The 26,485-nt window shown below is 46.6% G+C and overlaps 1 protein-coding gene across 3 annotated transcripts in view; it reads left to right on the forward strand.

Annotated features, from left to right (window-relative positions):
• Lama3 (laminin subunit alpha 3) overlaps positions 1-26,485 on the forward strand; it is a 231,870-nt gene that overhangs the window by 21,063 nt on the left and 184,322 nt on the right. For all 3 annotated transcript variants that reach the window (XR_015642374.1, XM_087593013.1, NM_001393748.1), the window contains 1 exon segment: positions 3,696-3,848. Coding sequence is in view for 2 of the 3 variants with exons in the window: in XM_087593013.1 (XP_087449139.1) it covers positions 3,696-3,848 (153 nt within the window). In the remaining variant the exon portion in view is untranslated.

Genomic DNA, 26,485 nt, shown 5'->3' on the forward strand with positions numbered 1-26,485 from the left:
TTGCCTTAACAATCGTAACCACTCCTGTGTGCTCTGGTGCCTCTCAAAGGGAACAGGGTCTTTGCAGAGGGGGCAGTGCTAGACTTGGAATCGTCTCACTGCAAAATATTCTCCACTTATCTTAGGTTTGGGCCCTAGAGACACTGGAGCTTCCAGAGTCTTGGAGAATGATGGGTTGGAGTAGAGCCCTGGCAGTGTGTGTGCACGGCACGTGACGGGCTGTTGATGGATGAGTGTGGTTACATGTTCTTCTTGCCAGGCTTTCTGTGCCTGATATGAGGGTGAACGTGTAAATGCTGCCAGGCAGGTCTCCTCTCTGTGCACATCTGGTGGTGGCAGGTACTTGGAAAACAGCTTAATTGCTCTTCAGCACCGCCCCACATTCCATCCAGCTCGGAGACAGACTTCTTTGATGGAGCTGCAGATGGTTCAGTCAGGGAAGGAGTGCACAGTCTTGGACTGTGTGCGACATCTCCAGAGCTCTGTGCAGACCCTGTTCCCAGCATGTCCAGGCTGTGTGGCTTCAGGGAAGGCCCTGCAACTCTTGTTCCCTTCGTTTTCCCACATTCGGGGTTCATGTGCTTTGTTACAAACCCTGGAGTGCTGTGGATACCAAGCCAGTATGTTGTGGCTCTGTGCTTCAAGTCTCACACATGTTCGTGTCATCTTGCTTCTAGTGTTGTCTAGGGAAGTGTGGTGATCAAATGACTTCTCCGGTCTCTCAGCAACTTCTTTCAAAGGCAGATCTAACCATTAGTCTTATCTCTCTGATCTTACTCCAGCTTCCAATGGTTTAGATTTTTGGGCAATTTAAATAAATTGAGCAAAGGAATCAAACAAACAAAAAACAAAAAACAAAAACAAAAAAACACCCAAAGTTCTGTTGGGGGTACTGCTGGAATCAGGATCGTTAGTGGTTGTTTCATGAATTCATTGTAGAGCATGACCTACTAGAGGCTATTTAGCCTCAGACAACCACCGAGAGTGTTGGGCACTAGCAGAAACTGGATTGCCATCCTGAGGAGGGAGACGCCACTGCTGAAGCAGCATTTCGTGACTGTGGGTTTATCTCCCGTGGGCCTCCTAGGCCGAAGCATTGTACTACATGGCTACTTATCTGAACAGTCCTTCTCCTTTCCTTTAAAACAGGGATTAATTATATTGTATTTATGTGTGTGGCTCTCCCCACACTGTGTGTACGATAGTTTAATAGCACAGTCAACATGCATGAACTTGCTACCAAAACCAAAGGTAGAGCCTAAACAGTAACCCATGTGGCAGCATGGGCCCCCATTTCCACATCTCCCATCTCCAGGAAACCACCATCCTGAGTTCTTTACTATTACTCGTTTCCCTCATTTCCTTCTTTCTGTTTTGTTCTCCTTCTTGAGTCAGGGTCTCATTGGGCAGCCCAGGGTGGCCTCAAACTCACGATGCTTGTGCCACAGCCTCCGGAGCCCCGGATTACAGGCCTGGGTCCCCATTCCCAGTGGCTTATTGGAAAAAGCGTTTTGTTACATCCGTACATATCCCCCTAAGAATGTTGTATTTCGATATGCAGACGTCTCGTTGGACATGTCCGTTTCGTGGTTTATACAGCCACCCATGATGTGACCACACCACTCTTGAATGTCCTGCTTCCCTGTATCCGAGCAGTTAGGTTAGTCTCAGGAGTTTGCTCGTGTGAACAGGCTACAGTGCAGATCCTGGCATGCGATGTCATGGGATACGAGCGAGCTGTTCCTCCCGAGTTATGAGCTCAGGGGCTGCACTGCCTGCTCTGTTCTAAGTGTGAACTTACTGTAGTAGCGATACCAAAGCAGCTGCCCAAGGCTTGATCCAGTTCACACCCTTACTCACTCCTCACACGCTCAGTAACTCACACTCTCAGGATACCCTTTAGTGCTTATTGTCACCACGTTTTAAGGCTGGGTAGGCTGAGTGTGTGTGACGTACTGTTGCTTGCAGCCTGCTAGAACTGCTACTGGTGTTGACCTATTACCAAGCATTTCTTCTGGGAGAGTCCTGTTCCCATTTCTGCCCCTTTTCCTGTTGAACTATTTGCACTTCTTTTGATGCTGTGGAAGGGTTTGGTATATGTTTGGAAATTCAGGGATATTCTGTTTCCTGTTCAATTACTAATCCTGATGACGACGACGATGATGATGATGTGATGATGATGATGATGATGATGATGATGACGATGATGATGATGATGTGATGATGATGACGATGATGATGATATATGATGATATGATGATATGATGATGGTGATGATGGTGGTGGCGGTGGTGATGGTGATGATGATAATACTCCAAAATGTGGAGGCTTAAATCGACAGTAGAAATTCTTCCCCATGAGGAGGGACTTTACTGCTCAGGTCTGGCAGCCTGAGTTTGATTCCTGGAATCTACATAAAGGTAGAGAAAACCAATTGCCTAGGGTTGTTCTGTGGCCTGCGCATGCACGCGCACCGTATATGTGTAGTCTGAAGTGACAGGCTGCAGAGCAAGCCACACACAATCTCTAGCCTCATATCCCCAAGGCGAGTTCTAGAAATGTATTTAATATTAGAAGATAAACATCTAAACACATGACTCAGCACACAGGACGGTGCAGCTGTAAGCCACCAAAGACCCCTGTTGTACACAAGGACATCTGGTGACACACCAGGGCTGAGTTTACCTTGAGAGTCATTGAAAATGGCAGAATCACCACCCATTGGCTGCAGCGTACCTCTGAAGAGGTGGTGAGTGCAGTTTTGCTCCCTTCCCCTCTCCTCCTTCATGCTACTTAGACTCCAGGATAACTTCCTTTGTGAGTCTATGCGGTCCATCCCTGGTGGGGAACCATAGACCTTTGACCAAGTTAACATATTATCCAAACACAGGGAAGACCAACAGGGTTGGTCTTTTGTGTTGAAAAGAATGAAGGAGAACAAAACCAGAATCAAAACAATCAGCCTGTCAAGTTAGGGGTTGGCCACTGGAACACCAGGCGCCCCCTGGGAAACAGACTACAGATTGCCGACTGCTGTAACTGCTTCTCGCTGCCGCCCTCCAGCCAGCCCTGCCCTCCCGTTGATCTATGGTGTCTTATCTCAGTACTTCAGTCAGTGTAGACGGACTGGCCCTCATTTTTGCCTCAGGTTGGTGGTTCTATTTGGAACACTCTCTTGTTTGAAGCTATAGACTGTTTACAAGAGACCACTCTCACAGCAGCGCAAGTGTCGTGAGACCACTCTCACAGCAGCGCAAGTGTCGTCTTTTCCACTGTGGACTGTGTGCTCAGCCTTAGGCTGCGACAGCATTCTGTATTCTGCAGAGGCACCTGTTGTATGCTATGGCTTTCTCCGTGTTCATTTGTGCATGTGTGTCTCTACTGGGATCATGGGAGAGAATGGACTACGAAGACTTCAGTGAGTGTGTGAAGGAGAAAATATCCTTGCATCCCCGATTTGGAAGGTTCTTTGTAAAGAGTTGTGTAGGTTGAGGAAATCAGACATAAAAGAAAACAGTAACCTGACTACAAACAGCGGACCTGGCTTCAGACTAAGTGGAGAGTGGCTTCTGTGACGGCATTGCCAGGCAGGAGTGCAACAGCCATCTCTAACTAACACAGGGTGGCCTGCTTGGGCTGTTTCTTCTGCTAAAACATTCCTTGAAAAGATTTAGAAGACCTTTTCTTCTCACCAGGGCCAGTTCTGCGACTACTGTAATTCTGAGGATTCCAGGAAGGCACATCCGGCCATCCACGCGATTGATGGGTCTGAACGGTGGTGGCAGAGCCCGCCTCTCTCCTCCGGCACACAGTACAACAAAGTCAACCTCACCTTGGATCTGGGTCAGGTGAGTGCTGCTTTTGGTTGGACCGACGGTATTGGTTTGGATCTCTGTTTCCATGACTTCTGACAGTCAAACACAAACTTTAGTTTAATCCATTCATTGTTTTCAGTCCACGACGTAGATTTGCTCCCTGTAAGGCCCAGGCCAGCATAAGTCACAGGCAGATCCTCAGCCTTGTCTTGGCTCAGTTGGTTAAGTACTTGCTGCACAAATGTGAGGACTTGAGTTTAGTCCCCTAGAATCTACATTAAGAAGCCAGGAATGGTGGCTGTAATCCCAGTGCTGTGGAGGTAAAAGCAGAGAATCCCTGGGGTTTTCTGGCCAGCCTGCCTGCTCAGCCAGCTCCAGATCCAGCGAGAGATATGGTCTCAAAATATAAGATAGAGAGTGATTAAGGAACAGCTCCAGTGTTGACCTCTGACCTCCACACACAAGAGCACATATGCGTGTACACACCCTCACCCATATACCTACATGCAAACACATACATGAACCCTCACAAATCTATAATTGTGAATAGTGGCATTGTAAGAATGTTCTTTATTGTTATTTTAATTGTGGCATAATGCAAATATAAGATGTATTGTGCTCGCCATCTGAGGTGTGTTGTTCAGTGGCATTTGATAGATTGTTGTGCAAACACCATCACCACCTTCCAGAGTCTTCATCTCCACACCTATTCCCTTGTCTCCCTCACTCTGGGCGTCCACTGTGCTATTTTCTGGGACCAATGTCTGTAGAGATGTCATGTAAGTGAATCATATAATATTTGCCTTTTTATGGCTAACTTATGACCATTAACCTAAGTTTGTACTATATGTCAATATTTCCCCCTCTCCCAGGCCAAATGGATAGAATTCCGTGTATTTTTATCCACCTTTGTGTGTTTCTATTGATGGACACTTGGCTCACTTCCAGCTTTGAGCTATTGTGAATAGGGCTGTCAAACATATGGGTGTGGTAATTATATTTTTGTTGCATTCATTTTCCTGGAAATCCTGATTCATGGGATATTGAATACCATAATTTGGGGCCTTATTTGGCCAACTGGTCACAGGGAGGCAAGCTTAGGTCTATTCTTCTGTGTAAGCTATGAAGGCCCTAAGATGGCTGCCTTTGCTACATACATATGGTCAATCTCCTGGCCCCTGAGAAAGGCGACATCATGACTATTATAGATGTGACTCCATTGGATGACAAACAGTGATTTCTATGAATGCATTTATGGTCCTATAAAGCTGCTAGATTCAAATGGGGAGGTTTTCTCTGATGAGAGGAGTTTCCAATGGGACTGCCCCTTCTGAGAGAAGACATTTGACTATGAGAGACTTTCCTACTAGCCAGGAAGGCGAAAGCTGTCCGGTTGTGAACTTGCCTGGAGACAGCCAGGGGCAAGGATTTGAAAGTAGGCTCTGGAAGCTGAGGGCAGCCTCCAGCCAACAACCCTCAAAGAGCTGAGCCAGCCAACAGCTTGATTGCACTTTCCATCTTGAGCAGAGAACTTGGCCCAGCCATGCTGACTCCTAAGTGGTAGTTTGATAATAAACGTGTTATTTCAAGGCATTAAACTTAAGGTACTTTGTTATGCCCAAGAAGAAAATGAATACAGCCTTTTCTACAGTTTAGTTTAGTTGTTTTTCAAGACAGAGTTTCTCTGTGCAATAGTCCTGGCTGTCCTGAAACTTGCTTTGTAGACCAGGCTGGCCTTAAACTCACAGAAATCCACCTGCCTCTGCCTGTGGAGTGCCACCATGCCTGACTTATTCTACCTTTTAAAGAGGGGGAGCTCATACTATTCCTTTAACACGTATTTATTGCACTCCAGTAGGCACTGGGGATATATCACTAAATAATACACAGTAAGTTCAGGTAGTGTGCTTGGAGCTGAAATGAGTAGCAGAGGCCTGAAAGAGCAGAGCAGATTAAGGGCTTTGTGAGGTTCAGAGACAGCTGGACTGTAGTTGGCAGCCTTTCTTTGGTTCAGAACAGAGTTTATTGAGAATGCGTGGCAGGAGCAGAGCCTTGAAGCATGCGAAGGACTTTGTCATGTGTGTAGTTGTCTGTCACCCAGACAAAAGGAACAGCGCTACACAGCCGATAAACTTGTGTGAGAACCTGGAGCTGCATGGAGGGAGACTGAACCAGGAGGAGGTGGCAGTGGGGCCAGAGGTCAGGGAAGAGCAAACATGCCCAAGCCTTAGCAATGGCTTTGGCTGGAAAGCGAGACCAGGATCAGATACGTACCTTAAAGTCACTTTGGAGAGCTCTGTAGAGTTTGTAAAAGGAGCTGGATGGGAGAGAGTTACCGTAACCCATGAGAAAGATGCTGTTAGTCGCCATGGTGGTGAGCGATTGGACACTAGCTATGCTTAGATGACAGAGCCGCCATGATTTCACTGTGGGCTGCAAGTAGAATTAGCTAGAGGATTCGGGGATGATGTCTTAGGATTATGAGCACCACTGTTGACTCGGATGTCAACTGGAAGACTGCATGCTGTTTGGAATGCTGTCTCGGCGAGGAGTAGACATTGAATATGGATTTATTTAGTTTTGGCCCCTACCCCGCAGCTGCTGTTGGTTTGTGCTTTTCATCAGCTCTGGATATATTTTATTTATTTTTTTATTTTTTATACATTATTTTTCTTAGCTCTGGATAGTTCAAGCCATTGTTTCATTGAGCAGTTCTCAGCATGTTTCCTTCTGGAATTCTGATAACTAATGTTAGCTTTAAAAAGGTGTGTGTGTGTGTGTGTGTGTGTGTGTGTGTGTGTGTGTGTGTGTGTTGGTGTGTTTACCACATATATGCTTGTGTCTGCAGAGATCAGACCCCCTCCCACTCAGGAGCTGGAGTTACAGGTTGTTATGAGCCACAGGACATGTGTGCTAGGAACTAAACTTGGGTCCCCTGGAAGAGCAGAGAGCAGTTCTAACCACCGAGCTGCCTCTAAAGCCTCCAAAGGCTCACCTTTCCCCTTTCTATTCCTACCTCCTCACCTCTATTCCCCAATCTCTGGCGACATGTTCATTCTTATTTTCCAGTTGGCTTCTTCTCTATTTGTTCCAGATGAGGCGATCTCCACTGTTCTGTCTTCAAGCCCACAGATTATTTTGTGTTTGTCTCTGTTATCTCTCAGGTTTCGCCTCCTGTGTTTTCACTTCCCTGGTACTTGTTCTTTGTTGTATGTTTTGTTTATTCTTGGGGGTTTTATGTCCAGAGTATTTATGTTCACTTATTGGAATGGTCTATGACTATCGCCTGAAGCAATTTCTGAGATCATTCTGCTATGTCATTCATTGTCGTCTTTCCCGGTTACGATCCTTCCCTGGTGCGGTGGGGACTTTCTGCCGTATTCTAGGTCTTTGGATAATTATGTTAAGAGACTACACTGGGCTCCCCTAAACCTTATTTAGCTGAGCATCTTCACTGTGGTGTAGGCCCCATGTGCCCTTGTGAGCCATGGTTCTAGTCGTAGTCGGTTTTCAGAGTTGTGCAGTGCTGCACCAGTTGGCTTCGTTCGCTGGGTATCAATGCCTCCTGCTTGGTGCCACTGATGTGGGGAGCAGAGTGAGTTTCTTGTTGCCCAGTTAGTAACGGGTCCAAAGCATTGGGCATTTGGGGGCACAGAGTGCTTTCTCCCAAACCTTTGTCTGAGAAAATGGTAAGGAATCACGAGCATTTAGACAGTGTTCAATTACCAAAGTGGATGAAAATCAGGAGAGAATAGACCCAAGGACTGAGTCTGCCACTCACCAACACTGCGGAGCTACAGCAAAGGGGGGAATCCATCAAGAAGCCTAGCCTGGGCCACAGGTGATGGAGGAAGTCAAATGCGAGATGTGGTGTCCTAAAGACCAAGAAAGACTGAGACATTAGGATGATTTCAGGACAGCAGCATGAGTCCAGTAACTAACAGGCAAAAGGACTGAATATAGTAGATGCCACTCCATAAAACACGATATAAAATGGTCAGAAAGTCTGCAAAAACAGCCTCTCAGCATCATCAGTCATCAGGGAAATCCAAATCAAAACATGATAAAGGTCAGGGGAGGTGGGGTATTGGCAAGGGAGATGGGGTGTCAGCAGGAGAGATGGGGTGTTAGCAGGGGACACAGGGTGTCCGCAGGAGATGGAGTGTTCACAGGAGAGATGGGTGTCAGCAGGACAGATGAGGTGTCAGCAGGGGAGACAAGGTGTCTGCAAGAGATGGGGTGTCCACATGAGAGATGGGTGTTAGCAGGAGAAATGGAGGGTCATCAGGAGAAATGGGGTGTCCATAGGAGAGATGGGTGGCAGCAGCAGAGATGGGGTGGCAGTTAGGAACATGAATTGCTCCTCCAGAGCAGTTCTCAGCTTAGGGGATCTGCAGCTCTTTTCTAGCCTCCGTGGGCACTGGTGCTCACATGCACATACCTCCTCCCACATAGTTAAAAATAAAGTAAATCTAAAAACATAACTATCACTGTAATAAGACATCACTTTATACTGACTTAGATGGTTATAATAAAGACTTTGATAGTAGCAGTGTTAACGAGTCGAACCCATAGACACTGTTTTTAGAAATGCAAAATGGTGTTGCCGCTTTGGAAACTTCACAAATTCAGCACACAGTTACCATAGGGCTCAGATGTCTCACTTGTAATTTGTGTCCAAGAGAAATGAGTATGTGTGTCCACAGAAACGTTGCTCATCTGTCGTGACTGCACCACTGCTCATAATAGCTCAAAGGTGGAAGCAGCTAGAAGCTCTACCAGCCGGTGAATGAGGGAGCCAGATGCATCTCGTCACCAAGTGGGCTGTTATCCAACTCTAAAAGTTATGAGATCCCGATGAAAGCCACATAGGCAACTCCAGAAAACACCCAGTGTGTGAAGGAAGCCAATAAGAGGCCATGTGTCCTGTGCCCCAGCTTGTGTGAAAAGGCCAGATAGACAGATCTAGAGAGAGAGAGGAATTACCTTAGCTGCCACCTGGGGCCGGGGCATCTGGAGACAACTGCAGCATGACCACTAATAGGTCTAAAACAGCTACGCCGCGTGCGAAGAAAAGCAGCTCTCAGTAGCAGGCTCCTGTGCAGCCAGCAGCGAGAGTAAGGAGAACAGCTGCTGTGGTGTGCGAATCTGTCAGGTCTCATCAACACTCGTGCAAAAAACTAACAGCGACGATGTGCTAGTCAACGTGCTCTTGTTCCTGTTGTGTGCACAGCTCACCCAAGAAATACTGCTAGAAGTAACTAAAGATGTATACTGCGCCCTGAAAATCGGAAGGTATTTTCCTGAGGTTTCTGAAATGTTATCTTCATTCAGGTTGGGCTTAGTTTTATGGTAGAAGGGCCTCCGCATTCTGTGTTGTGGTAAGCGGGGTGGGGCCTCTCCTGACAGTATCTCACCATTGGTTTGCATGTGATTTAGTCACGGACAGATCCATCATGGGTCCAAAAGCCGTGACCCTGACTCAGTTGTGAATTAGCTTTCCTGAAGCATTTACTCAGGTTCCATCAGCAGTGACCAGAGTTTGTGCACTGTGTATTTAGGAAACATCTGATTATATGGTCCAGAGAGCCTAGACCCCAATCCAACTGCCTTAGCCTCCCAAAGCTAGGGCTACAGCCACACAGCAGTGCAAGCCATGCAAACACCAGTGTGAGTCATTGACACTCGAGTGCAAGCCATCCACACACCAGTGCAAAACATCCACACTCCAGTGAAAACATCCACATGCCAGGCAAGCCATCCACACACCAGTGGAAGCCATCCACAGGCCAGTGCAAACTATCCACACCCCAGTGCAAGCATCCATGCACCAGTGCAAGCCATCCACACACCAGTCAAGCCATCCACACACCAGTGCACGCCATCCACACGACAGTGCAAGCATCTACCTGTTAGTGCAAGCCATCCACACTCCAGTGCAAGCCATCCACACACCAGTGCAAGCCATCCACACACCAGTCAAGCCATCCACACACCAGTGCACGCCATCCACACTCCAGTGCAAGCCATCCACACACCAGTGCAAGCCATCCACACACCAGTCAAGCCATCCACACACCAGTGCACGCCATCCACACGACAGTGCAAGCATCTACCTGTTAGTGCAAGCCATCCACACATCAGTGCAAACCATCCACACACCAGTACAAGCACATACTAGTGCAAGTCATCCACATGTCAGTGCAAGGCATCCACACACCAGTTCAAGCCATCCACATACCAATGCAAGCCATCCACACGCCAGTGCAAAACCATCCACACACCAGTGCAAGCCATCCACTCTCCAGTGCAAGTACAAATCTTCCAAATGCCAGTGTAAGCCATCCACACAGCAGTACAAGTACAAACCATCCAAACCCTAGTGCAAACCATCCACACCTCAGTGCAAGCCATCCACAGATCAGTGCAAACCATCCACACACTGGTGGAAAACCATCCACACGTCAGTGCAAATCATCCACATGCAAACGCAAACCATCCACACATCAATGTAAGCCATCCACACGTTAGTGAGAACCATCCACACACCAGTGCAAACCATCCACACGTCAGTGCAAGTACAAACCATCCAGATGCCAGTGCAGCCATGTTTTTTGTGGCCCTGGGAATTGAATTTGGGGCTTTATCCACACTGTGCTAATGTCCTTCCATGGGCTCCATGCCCCACTTTATTTATTTCACTTTTTACCTGAGGCTTTCTCTAAGGAGGAATTTTAACCTATCAAAATGATTCTCACCGACATAATCATACCTGTTGTACCTACGGCTTTTTAAAAGGCCCTTTTAAAAAGACCTGCCTTTTAAAGCTCCCCTTTGATGTACTAAAGAAACCCTAATTAAGACAGTTAAGAAAACAACATAGCAACAAGTTAGAAGTTTGCAGGTGTCAGGCCGATGCCAGTCATGGAGTGCATGTTCCATGAAGGCTGCACGTCCACCTAACTTTTGGTTGGCCAGGAGCAGCTCTGTACTGTGGGAGCTGCGTGGCCTATAGTCAGCCTTCTCTGGCCTGTGCTTCATGTCCTGCTCTCCTGCTGTGTGGCACTTTACAGCACACTGAGCTGCTCTGTGCCTCAGTTTCCTCATTTGTAAATGGAGGCAATTCTTGGAAAAGCCTAAGATATGGAAAAGTAACAAATTATATCAAGCTGAACATTTTTCCTTTCTCCTTTATGTTGGAGCAATATGGTGTTTCAGGAAGTGTGTGCTGTATGAGTCCTATTTTATGCCCCATTGATACGATGTTTTCTTAGCCATCAAAGTGCCATCAAGAGGCTGGATTCCACAATTTAAAGGTCATGTTAATATCTTAGCACTAGGGCAGTGTGAGTTCTGATGTGTGATTGGAAAATAAAACGACCACTGGCTTATCACAGCCAAATGGCTTTCTCTTAACTTGTGAAGTTTGACGGAGATGAACTAAGGTTGGTTTGTGTCTTAGTTAGGATTTTGCTGCTGTGAACAGACACCATGACCAAGGCAAGTCTTACAAAATACAACATTTAATTGAGGCTGGCTTACAGGTTCAGAGGTGCAGTCCATTATCATTAAGGCAGGAGCATGGCAGCATCCAGGCAGGCATGGTGCAGGAGGAGCTCAGAGTTCTACATCTTCATCTGAGGCTGCTAGTGAAAGACTGAATTCCAGGCAGCTAGGGTGAGGGTCTTAAAGCCCACACCCACAGTGACACACCTCCAACAGGCTACACCTCCTAATAGTGCCACTTCCTGGGCCAAGCATATACAAACCAACACAGTTTGACAGCTTATGTTTTAGGTCAACGCTGATTTCTTTGTCTCCCTCTGGACTAATTGGTCATCCATTCTTCCCCCACCACCATGTGTGTATGTTTTTGTTTAAACAATATTTTAAATTCTCTTGACAATTTTATATTGGCATCTGTTCATAGAATATATCTGGATTATATCCAACTCATTCTCCCCATTGGTTGCTGTTTTTTTTTTAACTGTGTTTTTTGTTTGTTTGTTTTGTTTTTTTAAGTCAGTATTTGCAGGTCTGATTGTGAAGGGCAGCTTTGTCCTCCCAAGCTGACACTTCCTGGGCAGTTCTGTATTGTGGTGTTTCCTGGGGTTCCACAAGTCTGTCCCATTGTGTGTTAATCATAGGTTTTGGGCTGTATCTTACGGGAAGCTTTGTGTTGTCTGGCCAACTACGGTCAGTTTGTTTTAAAGTTTAAAGTGAAATGTGGTGTTGGGCTATTACAAGCAGAGTCTTGGGGGCTCAGGGACACTTGCTTCTTCTGGACACCCTGGTGGACATGTCTGTGAGAAATAGGAAGGTAGAGTCTTGGGGTTCTACACATGGGCTTTCTCCATGAACTCCTGACACTCACTTGCCTGTACCCTCCTCTAGGTTAGGTCAAAGGAAATATGTAGAAGACATGAGGCGTTGGTCCTCCATGCCCCTGAAACAAAGGGAGCTTGGACGTCGTCAACAGTTGACTCTTCGCTGGGGAGAGAGTGTCTAGAAACCACAGGGAGCAAGATGTCCTTGTTTTCTGGAAATTCACTTGAGGAAGGCATTTAAAGCATTTCTCTACCCATTAGTACTAAAACTTTGTCTTAGGGTTTCCATTGCTGTGAACAGACACTATGATGAAGGCAATTCCTACGAGGGCAGCATTTAATTGGGGCTGGCGTACAGGTTCAGAGGTTCAGTCCATTATCATCAAGACCAGAATATGGCACCGTCCAGGGAGGCATGGCATAAGCAGAGCTGAGAGTTCTACATCTTTATCTGCTAGTAGAAGACTGACTTCCAGGCAGATAGGATGAGGGTCTTAAGCCCACGCCCACAGTGACACACCCACTCCAACAAGCCCACACCTCCCAGTAGTGCCACTCCTTGGGCCGAGCATATACAAAGCATCATAGCACATGAGATATTAGCTTTCCTCTCAGTGTGATTCTTGAGACCAACTCATAAATAAAATGTCTATCCAAGTCTTCGTCTCATACTTTAGAGAGGACACAAACTGATTCGGAATAAAGGGGGCCCAAGGCCCTGAACCTTTTCCAAATGTGCACACAAGACAATGTGATCACATTTAAAAACAGGCAAAGGATGTGGGTCTGGGAAGTGGCTTAGTGGGCAAGTGGAAGCCTGCGTTTTAATATTCAGAACTCAAATTAAAACAAAACAAAACAAAACAAACAACGAAACTGCAATCAGGCACAGCTATACTGGCTTGCCAGCCTAGTGAAAACAGCAGGCTTCTGTTTCAATAAAGGATCTTGTCTCAAGCTGTCTTAGTGTGGTTTTTACTGCTGTGAGTAGACACCATGGGCAAGGCAACTCTTGTAAGGCCAACATTTAATTGGGGCTGGCTTACAGGTTCAGAGGTTCAGTCCACTATCATCAAGGTAGGAGCATGGCAGCATCCAGGCAGGCATGGTGCAGGAGGAGCTGAGAGTTCTATATCTTTATCCAGTGGAAGCCAGGAGCAGAATGACACCCACAAGGCTAGGAGAAGGGACTCAAAGCCCACCCCCACAGTGACACATTTCCTCCAACAAGGCCACACCTCCTAAAGTGCTACTCCCTGGGTCAAGCACATTCAAACCACCACACAAAGCAGTAAAGTGGTACAGGAAGACACCCAGTGCCAGTCTTTGGTCTCCACATGTGCACCCTGTCCCTACCGAAGTTATCTAAGAAGCTAAGATTAAGAGGGGTCCCACCTCCAGCTGAGGAGAGCTATTGACAGTTGATTGATACTTAGAGATGGAGAGTCTATTTTTCTTTTTTTAAGAGTAAAGCAACTGTGCTTCAAGTAGATGGCCCCAGGCTCTAGAGTATACAGGCAGCATTAATTAGACTTGATTTTTTTTTTTAAAAGAGGGCACAAAGTTATGCAGACAGTGAAGGGAGGGTTGATTTTGGAGGAGTTGGTGGAGAGCAGATGAAATGGCCAAAATACACTGTATAAAATTTTCAAAGAATTAAAAGTATTTTCCAAAAGAACAAAGAAATAGTATTATAACTTCTAAGGAAAGCCAAGTCCCGGGTCCTGTTCTTTGAGCAGCACAAACCACAAAGGTTCAATGTGGGTACAGGGCCCAAGAGAGGGAGAGTGGATCAACATAGACATAGCATCTAGGATTCTTTTCTTTTGTCCTTCTCAACTTTTGTGAGACTTGGGTGAATGAATCCAAACCATTCTTTGTCAGTCTGGAGTCTGTTGTGGGAGAGGGAAGCCTGGGTTAACTTATGAGTCTCTCTTCAGCTTGAAGATTTGAGAATTGAGATTGCCTCAGATATTTTGACAGATGAGGTCAGTCTGAAGAAGCCAAGCTGGACCCTGCATCACCTGAAGATGGATGGCCTCTGTTTCCACCTCATCTTTCTGGGTTCCTTATAAACTGTCCAAAATATGGCTTCAGGAAGCCAGGGACTATGCCATCGCTCCACTGTGTTCTTTCCTGGCCTAGCATCTTGCCCAATGTTTAGCCTAGAACAGATGCTCAATAAACCTTTACTGAGTTTGCACAGAGTGAATGAAGGTGACTCTGGATCAGGTGTCACTTTCTCGGTGCAGAAACAGTAGAAAAAGCAGGTTGCTGCGAGTTGAATCTCTGGACACGGGAAGGGGAGGCCCGATTTTGCTCTGCAATTGGAGGGTTGGTTCCACTAAGGATGCTGGGTCTTTGCGACATCTTTTAACAATTGTGTAGCTCAAACAAAATTAGAAAGCATAGATCATATTTGGAACACCTTGCTGTTGATAAATATGCTATGAAATTGCCCACAGAGGGGGCATTTCTGCCACAGAGAAGAGCAAATACGACCAATGGCAGCTTCTGAGGTCCAGTGTCCCAGCACGGCTGTCAGTGCCCCAGCTTTCTCTATTCTCTTTCCTCATCCACACTTGTAAATACTGCCGTTCTTTGGTCCTCAGAATGGAGTGTAGGACCTCAGATGTGCTAGGCAAACACCCCACCACTTACTGCCATGTAGTACACCCCGGTGCCTTCCTCCCAGGCTGAGGAGGCTGGAGCTGTTTATGCAGCCGAGAATGAGTTTGAATCCAGCTGCCTCCACCTTCTGAGTGCTGGTTTACAGGTGTGGTGGGGGTTGGAGCCCGAGCGCTGTGCACAGAAGGCAAAGAGTTGTATCCTCAGTCACGGCTCGCTGCTTATGGTCCCTGGGGTCTGGCTTCTTTCCGACGTTGCTGTGCTATCTTGAATTGACTCTTGATATCTTTCCACAGTGAGTTCACCAGTCTCTTAACTGATCGCCCACTGCTTCTGCCCTCGGCTCACCCGATTTTGCAGTTGGCTAAAGGTCAGAATCCCAAATGGTGAGATGAGAACTCGGCCATCTTTCTAGAGTCCACCTACCAGATCCTCATGGCTTCCAGCGGGAAGTAGAGACCGGAGCTCACCATCAGGCACACCTTGAGTAGCATTTTCTAGCCACTGTTTTCAGAATAAAGGGCAATTTTCTGCCAAGACTTAGGAGCCCTTCGGCGTCTAGATGCTTTCCACACAACTATAAACTCCAACACTTCTTTATCTATTTTCTACTTGATGACGTGTCTTTCTACAGTCACAGATTACTTGATTGAAAAGGTCTCTGTCTTAGGGTTTTTATTGTTGTGAATAGGCACCATGACCACTGCAACTCTTATAAAGAAAACATTTAACTGGGGTTGGCTTAGTTTCAGAGGTTCAGCCCATTATCGTCATGGCCGCATATAGGCCATGGAGAGGAGCTGAGCGTTTTACATCTTGATCTAAAGGCAACTGAAGAGACCGTGAGCCACACTGGATATCATTTGAGCATGAGACCCCAAAGCCCGCCCCCGCAGTGACACACTCCCGCCATCCAACCTCTTAACAGTGCCACTCACCATCGGCCAAGCAACTAAACGGTCTATAGGACCATTCCCATTCAAACCACCACAGTGGTTCCTATAACTAGCACTACAAAAATAAGATACAACAGAAAATGGACTAAATATGTTTTCTGTCCAAACGCTCAGAGGCTGTGAGTAGGCAGCACCGATAAAGGCTGGGCTAGGAAGAAGAAGCAGCAATACTCCGGAATGAAGCACTTCCTTCTGGAATTCTCTCAGTCCTACACAGAGAAGCTGAAGTGATAAAGTGGTCACTGGAGGCCACTGTGATCTCCTTGGTGACTTCCCAGAAGGTCCTGGTTACCCACAGTTAGGGGTCTGCATTTGGTCCCTTCGAGGACAAGGCCATTGTGAAGTCAGGACTTTTCTGCTGAGGAAAGGTGAAAGCTAGGGTGCAGTAGTACCTGGGAAGCCTGCAGTCCAGGGCGTGGCACCAGGAGGGAAGGCCCCTTGGCCACGGAGTCAGCCCACATCTTACAAGGCTGCAAATGCTACGATTACAGTTCACACAGAGAAGAGAAAACCCAAGGAAAACTGCATTCCCTGTGCCATTAAAAGAGCAAATCCTACTTCTGTGTAATCGAGAAGGCACACACGTATATACAACTGTGTATGTTGGGGGAGGTGGTCAGCAAGGAAGGAAATGCAGGCTTTTCACATTTACTTTTTCAAATAAAATCACTTCATTCTAACTAACTCATAAGTAAAAATATTCAGCAGGCTTAAGGAAGCCACTTAAACACTTGCCCAGTAGCAAAACTCACTGAATTTCCACACAGAATGGCCATACTGAAGCCTAGAGCTCTGGTTAACAGATTTTATGCTTTCCCTAATAGTTACATTTTTATTGTTTCTTTTTTAAATCATGGCAACAGAAAAACCAAAGCAACAATGCAATTGAAACTAGCAAAAGAATTAGTTCTATATCCCTCTGTGGCCCGTATGACCTTTGGCCTGCTTTCCTTCCGTTTCTGCAGCGTGGTCCTGCCCTCTCCTATGAAGAAGTTATTGTCTTCTCCCCTCCCCACCTCCTTCCTTCTTTCACTCCTTCCCTCCCCTTACTGCCTCTCCTCTTTAAACATATTTTAAATTATATTTTTGCTTTTTTGATGAGCGCGTGCATGTGTGTGTGTAGGTGTGTGTGTGTAGGTGTGTGTGTAGGTGTGTGTGTATAGGTATGTGTGTAGGTGTGTAGGGGTGTGTGTGTGTGTAGGTGTGTGTGTATAGGTATGTGTGTAGGTGTGTAGGGGTGTGTGTGTAGGTGTGTGTGTATAGGTATGTGTGTAGGTGTGTAGGGGTGTGTGTGTGTAGGTGTGTGTGTATAGGTATGTGTGTAGGTGTGTAGGGGTGTGTGTGTGTGTAGGTGTGTGTGTGTGTATAGGTGTGTGTGTGTGTGTGTGTGTGTAGGTGTGTGTGGCAGTCAGAAAACAATCGTGGGTCAGTCCTGTCCTACTACCACATGATTCTGTTGACCAAATTCAGCTCATTAGGATTGGAGCCAAGTTGCTGTTGCCACTGAGTCACCTTTCGAGCTTACCTTACCTCCTTTTGAGATGGGGTCATACCTAGGCTGACCTAGAACTCACAGTGTAGCTCAGGCTGGCCTTGAACTCCCAATCTTCTTTGTCTCAGCCTCCCCAGGGCTGGGATTAGAGAAGGAAAGTTACCTTGGTTTTAGGATGTAGTCTACTGTGCTAATGTTGGGTGTGTGGGAGTGCCTGGAGGTTGCCCTTAGGCATAAAGCTGGAGCTGGCTGGGGTCAGGGTGTCTAGGGGGCTAGTGATGCTCCTGGAGAAGGGAGGACTCACTGCCGATGGCTCGAGTCCTGTGTGTATATGTGAGTGCTCTCTGAGCAGTGTAAAGCACTAGGCAATATAGGTAAGGAGCTTACCTCCTCAAATGAGCAGAATGGCTATAAACACAGCTCACCCCACAGTTCGGGGACTCGGTGCAGACGGAGCGTCTTCCCAAACAAGTCTTTAAAAGGCTTATCATCCTTGGCACAGAATGGCCACTTTTAGGGATTTAGCTGAAGAAATAATTGAGATAAATACTAAAGTGTTTGATCTAGCATATTTATTCTAGCAGTGTTTGTGATAGTAAAAACTGGAGACAATCTCAATGTACAATAAAGGGCCATTCACACGCCATTTAAATGATGCCACAGAGTGGGAGCCAAGCTGCTGAGTGTATACATGTGGTACTGTAAAGAGATGGTGCAGCTCCTGGTTGACCTGCAGCAGTACAATGCAGCCAGCTAGAGCATTCATATCCCCCCCCCCACCACCACCACCATGTCCCCTTGTCTCTCACAGTCCTCCATGCTAAGCAGGCTCACACCATCCTCTCATCAACTGCTACCACTATGTATGGAGCTCCCAGAGACATGGATGGGGAGAGCAAGAGGAGCCAGAGCTGGGGGACTCCCTGCTTGTCCTGGTTAGGGATGTATGTAAATGGTCAGACCCAGGAGGGTTTGGCCAGCTGAAATCCAGACTGCGGCTCTGCAAAGGGTGTGAGGGAGGCAGAGTAGAACGGCGAGCATAGGAGTGTGTGTGTGGGTGCATGTAACCTATGCATGTTCGTTCTGGGGACTGGCTCTGTAACGCCCAGCACGGCTTTATAAAAGTTGAATACACAGCTCTATTGTTTGTACATGCTCAGTACAGAGGCTCCGTTCCCCCAAGATTTGATAGCTTTAATAATGGCTGATTGAATCTGCAGACGTGGAGCCATGGACACAGAGAGCCAAGCACATTTGGAATAGGTTGGTCTGGCTTCTCGCCTGGGCTGCCCAGTTTATCCTTATTGGTTACTATGACTGCAGCATAAGAGTTCCAACTTCCAAGTTAGCAAGTCTTAGTTGTAGACACAGTTCCCTTCTTTGCAGCATCCACAGGTCCCTCTGCCCAGCCTCTAGGGTCCTGGTCCCCAGGGATCTACACAAAGTAATGAGGACAAGGCATTCTGACTGTTCATCCCACTCGCTCCCACTGCTCACCTTCTCAGTGCTCCCCAAGAAAGGCCCTGACCCCAGCTTTGTTCTGGCCACTACATCATCAGCACCTTCAAGCCCTGGGTAGGGAATCCTGGTGTCTTCACACTGATGGCTCCCCTTAACAAACAGGTCTGTTGATGCATTTGTAAAGTGCACTTGCTGTTTTGCTTGGTCAGGTCTTCGTGTAGAAATACTGCGTGAGCAGCAGCAGGGAGCGTTTCTGAGTTACCTTAGGAAACACGGTGTGAATGCAGGGTAACACTTGAGCTGTTGGCTGACTGGAGCTTGTCGTTGGCTTGCTTCTGTCCAAGTGGGTTGCCACAGAGAAGCCAACACTGAGTGGAATGTCTTTGTGAGGAATGTGCCAGGTCAAACGTTTCCTTTTACAGTCTTCAGGGGGTAAAGAAGCCACATCCATTCAGCTTTCTCTTTTTCTTTTTAAAAATGGAGTTAGTTGCGTGCTTAGCAGTGGTTCGCAGCCTGTGGGTTACAACCCTTTTGGCGGGGGGTCACATATCAGATCTCCTGTGTAGCAGATATTTATATTATGATTCATAGCAGTAGCACGATTGCAGTTATGAAGTAGCAGCGAAATAATTTCATGGACAGGTCCAGTGTTAGGAAGGCTTAGAAGTGCTGGTTAGTATGTATTAGTATGTATTTGGTATGTAAGTGTGACTATGCGTGAGATGCCTTGTGTAAGTTCTTTTTCTACACCACGGAGGTTCCAGGGAGCAAACTAAGGCTGCAGCCTTGGTGGCTGGTACCCTCGCCCACTGAGCTAACCCACCAGCACATTTCTCTTTAAGTTGATTCTTTTTTTGGTAGCTTTCGAACTGCTTCCCAGGTATTTTTCTCTAAAATAATTCTATTCTAGAAGCAGCAGGAGAAAGTCTGTGTCTGAAGAGATGGTAAGTATCCATAACCTGCCCCTGGCGAGCACACCCTTCACAGCCAGGGGCTATCTGAGGACTCTACCAACAGCCACAACTCCCACCCTCTCTACCTTTAGCCTCATCAGAAATAAAAGAAACATTTTTGTCCCACCTTCCCAGTTCTTTTTTGAATCTATTCATAACCAAAGAGAGATAAAGTGGTCCTTACAGATCAATTTCTTCAGAGGTCACAGAGTCTGGTTCCCAATTCAACAGTCTCTGCACATATGACACACTTTCTTTAAACCATGGAATGTTGTCCAATGCATTGCTTTGGATGCGTGTAAATGTGCTATTGTGTCTAGTCTGGTGTTGCCTGGGTAACATTATTAAGACCCCATCCATGTTCATCCATAGGACTCTTAATTCATGGGTTTGAAGTTTCCAGGGTTGACATTTGTGTGGCCATCAGCGAGATGACATTTCCACATTCCCATATTCTACTATTAAGTATAGTGTTGCCTGGCTATAAAACATATTCAAGTATAAATGTCCTACGCCAAAAGTTATACCAAGTCTTTAGAACTGGTATTTCATTTTCTAAGTAGGCATCTCCTGAATAACGACTTTCCTCTAAGCCTCAAAAGCACAGGGGCCCTGCGGTAACTCTGAGAGCCTTATATGCTATGCTTGCAAGGGGGTGGCATACACCAACATTGAGTTTTAGGAGAAATCCTTTCTTGCCTAGAGTGTTTGGGGTACAGCAACAAACACGGCACCCATGAGAAGATAGTCAGAGGGCTGAGTTTGACCCAAGAAGAGTGAGGAGGTAGGCCCTAGTGTGGATGTCTGGGGCGATGAAATTTTGGGGTCCAATAGCTCACAATAGCCCCAGACTCTTTTGCAGAATGCCTAGCTACTCGTTAATGTTTACCCTTCCTCAGATGCAGAGCTCACTCCCTGGGTAATGGGGCTGAGTTGGGTTTGCTCTATGCTGCTTGCTGGACAGACAAGGTTTCTTCCCCCTCAGCCCCTTTCTCAGCCAATGAGCAGGGAGATTAAAAGCTGCTCCTACACCCACTGGGGTGCCTGGAGCTAATTATCCCCGGCTGCTGGCTCCAGTTCCCCATCTCTCCCACATCCTATGTGGTGGGTCTGCCTAGCTACCCTGCCCACCTCTTTGGCTCCTTTCTACTCTCTGGTCTCCTTCCTAAGTAGAAAGTCTCACAGCTGGATTCCAGGCAACAAAACTCAATTTCTGACCAAGGCTCAGCTGGGCATAGCCCCACTTCTTCTGCCTCCCATTTTGCTATGACCTTTCCTACCCCAGAGCTTCCTTACACTTTTCCAACACATTGTCCTGCCATGAAGAAGGCCTTACAAACTCCAGGACAGCCAGGTGGGAGCATCCAGGACACAGGTACTGTTCAGCTGTCCCCTGGGATCTCCTTAATACAGTGGAAGTGGCTTCCACTGTATTTTGATCGTGTTTATTTGGCATAAAAAACGATCCCTAAGTCCTGGCTGCCTACCACCATTGCCCTCACCCAAATAAAAGCAGCCTGCGTCCTGGCTTAAGACTCTAGGTACCTAATGCTTCTGCTGCAGTTCGGGGGTGGGGAGGCAGGATAACCCAACACACCCCACATTCTCCAGGTGAATATTTAATTGTTTTGTGACTTTTTTTGAATTTCGCACAGCACGTTTTGAAGCACAAGGTGCAGACAGGCTGGGTCACACTTCAGGGAGTCTAAGAACAAGTGGTTATCCCTGATGTGTTTAAGTCCAGCATAACTTGGAGAAAAGCTTTCTGGAGTGACGCTTTTCTCTTCGTACGAGGAGGCACACTCACTCTGAAACTCAACTCAGGGCTTCATTTCCTCCAGAAGAGGGGTTCTACAGATATGCCGCCTGTACTAGTGTAAGGGCCTAAGGGTCTGGCTTGGTCTCGGTCATTCAGATGACATAAAGGCCATTTGGGCTATTTTTCATCTCTGGTCCTGCTTGTGGAAGCTTAGGGGAGCCTCCAGCTCTGAGTCATTTAGATTACTACCTACCTCCCGTCCTGGTTGTGGGAGCTGGATACGGCCTGGTCCAATGGATCACACAGATGACCGGGCTGTTAACCACTTCCAACTCTTAGCTCTCTGGATGGAAGGACAGGGTTTTCATCTTTCCCATCGGAAGACTAATGTGCTTAATATTCCTGGTTTCTCTGGACATCCGTGGGCACAAGGACCTCCCTGCTCTACTCTCAACAAGGCAGAGTGAGCTATCAGTAGACACTGGGCACACAGCTATAAAGTTTATATGAGAAGTTGGCTGGAGGAAGGAGTGGTTGCCATGCTGTACTATGGAAGTGACATGGCGGGAGACAGAGAGAGAAGGGGATTGAACTGGTCCGTGGCCATCTGAAGCTTCCTGACTGGGATAGGACGGACGGGTGGGGAAAGGAGTGTGAATGGGTGGAAGGAGAGGTTTTCTCTTTTGAAATGGTAGACCCATTTGAAAGCTAATGTATGGATCTAGGAGGAGGCCAAGAGACTGAGACTGAAGCATAGCAGGAGAGGAGCTTTGGAAAGGCAGGTTCTCCCTCCCTGGTCCAGAGGGAAGCAAGGCTGCTGTGCAGATGGTACTGAAATCAGATTTGTGTAAGAGAAGATGTAGGGGGGCCATATGCATGTATGTATGTGCACGTGTGCGTGTGTGTGTGTATGTGCACATGTGTGTGTGTGGTGTGTGCGTGTGTGGTGTGTGTGTGTGTGTGTGTGTGTGTGTGTGTGTGTGTTTGATGTTACTGGCGAGAGAGAAAAGATAGCTTTCAAGAGTGGAAGAAGCAGAGATTCCCAGGATGCTGCAAAACCAAAAGGGTCAGGACCCAGGAAGCTGCACAGCCAGCACCTCTGAGGCAGGAAGGCCAGAGTCCATCTTCAAGATCACTGCTGAGGCTGGAAGCTGTTTGCTGCCACTTGTCCTGATCACTTACTTAGTCTGGGTCTGGATACTGGGCTCTGTAAGCTTCTGCTGGGATCAGGCCTTGTCCCCAGAAGCCAGACAGTGCTGCTCTCTGCCCTCCTTCTGTAAAGAATCTTTGGATCGTTTAGTGCCTCTACCCTTTTGTGTTCCTTGCTCTAGATGCAAAGTCTTAGAGGGAGACCTTCGTGCAGTGAGCCTGAGGCCCAGGTCCAGCTGCCTTCCTTCCTTCCCCGCAGGGGAGCTGGGAAAAGTGGCAGATGAAGCACTTAAAGTAGGAGCCACCATCTGTTCACAGAAACATTCAGGTGGCAGGAAGGACAATCAACTTCTCAAAGTCAAACAGAGGAAAGACAAATGCCTGGAAAATGGCCCCTCCCTGGCTAGACTCTGGCAGTGGCTGAAAGAGCCTGTGTGGAGCCCACACTCCCGGAGGACAGCCTCCTAATCCCAGACCTTGGCTGCAGTCTTTCTCAGAGATGGCGAATGCTATTATGGCTTGCCATTGTGATGAGCATTAGGACATCTTGCGGCATACACCTGTAATCGTAGCACTTGGGAGGTAGAGGCAAGAGGATTAGGAGTTCAAGGCCATCCTGGACTAAATAAGAATGGAGCCCCCAAAATAAATGAACTAAATGAGTCTCCTTTATCGCATTTGAGACTAAACCACTACTCTCTTGGGGTTCATATTCAAGAAGTAAAGACAGTAAAGGTCACAGGATGCTCTAAGAATATTTGATCTCTAGCTGGCTGGTTTGAAGTCAGACTTCAGGTGACAGCTGGTTCTCAAAATAAACATGCTGGCCAATGAAACTGAAAATGCTGAGCTAGCCCCCAGGGCCACAATTATGCCCTCTAGAAATACACTCAAGAAAGCTCTGAAGCACTGGAGCCATCTCCAGACCGTTCATCTCCTTTGCTTATTGAGGCTCCCTGAGGGCACACCTATTCACAGTGACCACACCACTCTTGAGTAAGTGACCCATTCATCCCTTATATAATGGGAGGAGAAAGGCAGCAGCCAGAGGTGCAGAGTGGGGAAGAGGGAGACATTGCTAGAGAATGGATTGTCTCAGTTGGATAGGAAGAATAAATGGTTAGCATTTGGGGTGATGGATGTGTATTAGCTTAATTCAATAGTTCTGAATTGTAGGCTGGTGGTGTGGCCCAGTGGGAGGGTGCTTATATGAAGTCCTGTCTTTAACCCTCAGCACTACAAAAAACCCTGTTGCTAGCATTGCTACTGCTGCAAGTCCTACTGAGTCAAAGCTGCATTCATTTATTATGGTACCATTTTGTATCCTATTACTAATTAAATTTGTTACTACCCAATAAAGAATAAAATTAGACAATTAGAGAAGGATTTGGAGAATTGACTGTAGCAATTAAAGGCAGGTGGGTCTCTTTGCCTTGGTAAACAAGCCAATGCCATTTCCCTTTGTCATGGTTTGTTAGATGCGTTCTCAGGAGCTTAGCTCAGTGACTTTGTCAAATGTTGTACTGACATCTTTGTAAATTAGCAAAACAGAAGGCAAGCATGAACAAATGGGGCTTCATAAGTGCTGTCAGGCTCCAGACACAATCCTACCTGACAGGTGAAAGTTGCTAGAGGGTAGGATAAAGCCCAGGGCATACTATAGGATGGGGCTCAGAGATCCTGTGTGTGCTAGTAATGTTTGGTTGCTGTGGTAGTGTACCATGACCAAAAGCGACTTAGGGAAATGTTTATTTTGAGTTCCAGAGAAGAAAGCTGAAACAGCACATCTCTAACCACAAATAGAAACCAAGAGCAAACCAGAAGTTCAGCAGCAGTGTAAACTCTCAAAGGTTCCTGTGATGAACCTTCTGCAGTGAGGCTGCACCTGAGAAAAGTTCTACAATCTTGTAAAACAGCGCCACCAACAGGAAACAGTGTTTAACTACATGAGCCTGTGGAGGCATTTCCCATTCAAACCACTGAACTAGGTTTTATGGGTCTTCATCCAACTCAGGATCACTATCAAATCTACCTGCAAATGTTGGTTGGTGCAAAATGTTCTCAATAGCAATTTGGGCTCAAGTTTACACTTTACGGGAATAATGACTAAATTCATAAGGACTGGAAATCCTGTTTTAAGCTGTCAGTTACCCCCATGTTTTAAAAATTTGTCAGTATGAAATATTTTTTTCTTTCTGTATGTATGTGTATATGCTCATGTGTGTTTGTGTCTGTACGTGTGTATGTTCATGTGTGTGTATGTATGTGAGAGTGTCTGTATGTGTGTATGTTCATCTGTGTGTGTATGTGTGTGAGAGTGTATGTTTGTATGCTTACATGTGTGTGTATGTGTGTATGCCCATGGTGTGCGTATATGTGTATGCTCGTGTGTGTGTATGTGTGTGTGTCTGTATGTGTGTATGCTCATGTGTGTGTATGTGTGTGTGTGTGAGTGTCTGTATGTGTGTACGCTCATGTGTGTGTATATGTGTGTGTGTCTGCTCATGGTGTGTGTGTTTGTGTTTGTATATGTGTATGCTCATGGTGTGTGTCTGTATGTGTGTATGTTCATGTGTGTGTATGTGTGTGTGTGAGTGTCTGTATGTGTGTATGCTCATGTGTGTGTATATGTGTGTGTGTCTGCTCCTGGTGTGTGTGTTTGTGTTTGTATATGTGTATGCTCATGGTGTGTGTGCTTGTGTCTGTATATGTGTATGCTCATGTGTGTGTATGTGTGTGAGAGTGTCTGTATGTGTGTATGCTCATGTGTGTATGCACACATGTACGTGTACACACTCATGGAGTACATTGGGCAATGTTGCGTGTTTTTCGCTACCGTTTTTCTCTACTTCATCTTTTGAGGCAAGATCTCTCCGTGAACTCTGAGCACACTGATTGGCTAGTCTGGCCAGCTGGAGTGCTCTGGGCACCCTCCTTTTTCTCTCTTGGCTAATGATGCTTGTGGCCATGCCTGACTCTTACATGGGTACTGGCGATAAATAGAAAGTTAGCTCTCACTGCACCCTGAGCTCACTGACTGACTGATGAGAGCTCTAGGATCCTTCTGTCTCTGCCCTCCCTTCACCCAGCTCTCGGGCTGTTGATCTGCACACACATGTACGACTCTTACATGGGTACTGGGGCTCTGAATTTAGGTCCTCATCCTTGTGCAGTAGGCATTCTGAGCTGTCTCCTCAGCTCCCCAGTATAAAGTTTAGATGTAAGGCTTCCCTTTTCTTCTTGCTGATTATTTTCTTCTTGGCGACCCAAGCCTTCCTAGTTGTTTTACCGAGTCATGGTCCATCTCCATTACTGGCTGGTCTCCAGCCTTCAGTGCTGCTCCTGCCTTTGCCTTCAGAGCTGGATCTGCAGGCGTGTGCCACCGCGCCCAGGGACCCCTTTCTTCAGCTTTGTTTTGTGCGTGTGCTAGTAGTGGGAACTAAACTCGGAGCGTGACAGACAGGCATGTTGTCACTGAGCTGCTGCCCGCTCTGAACCCCATGGCTTTCCTTTTTACTGGAACAGATTTGTTCTTTAATCAGAACAGCTGGAGTGTGCTTGTCTCCTCTGGAGTGGAGACCGTGGGAGTGCGGTACAGGAGACCAAGTCCCAATATTTACACTAAATTTGGTTTAGGATTTTGATTTCTTAGGTTTTTGTGGTATTTTTCAAATTCAAACTGACACATAAAATACACACATTTCCAAATACATGTATATATAGTCATATATATGTGCATGGATACATATACACTATACTATATTCAAGTTGGGATATACATACCTATCTTCTCAAACATCATGTCTTTATGAAACATTCAAACCGTGCCCTCCTTGTCTGTGGTCACTGTAATGTGGACCAGTCTACTAGACTTATTTATTCTAAGTACAAGTTAGTTCCCATTGCCATGTTGTCCAACCAGGATGTTACAGAATCTTAACTTTT

Source organism: Rattus norvegicus, chromosome 18 (assembly GCF_021556685.1).
Source record: "Rattus norvegicus strain SHRSP/BbbUtx chromosome 18, alternate assembly SHRSP_T2T, whole genome shotgun sequence".
NCBI lineage: Eukaryota > Metazoa > Chordata > Mammalia > Rodentia > Muridae > Rattus > Rattus norvegicus.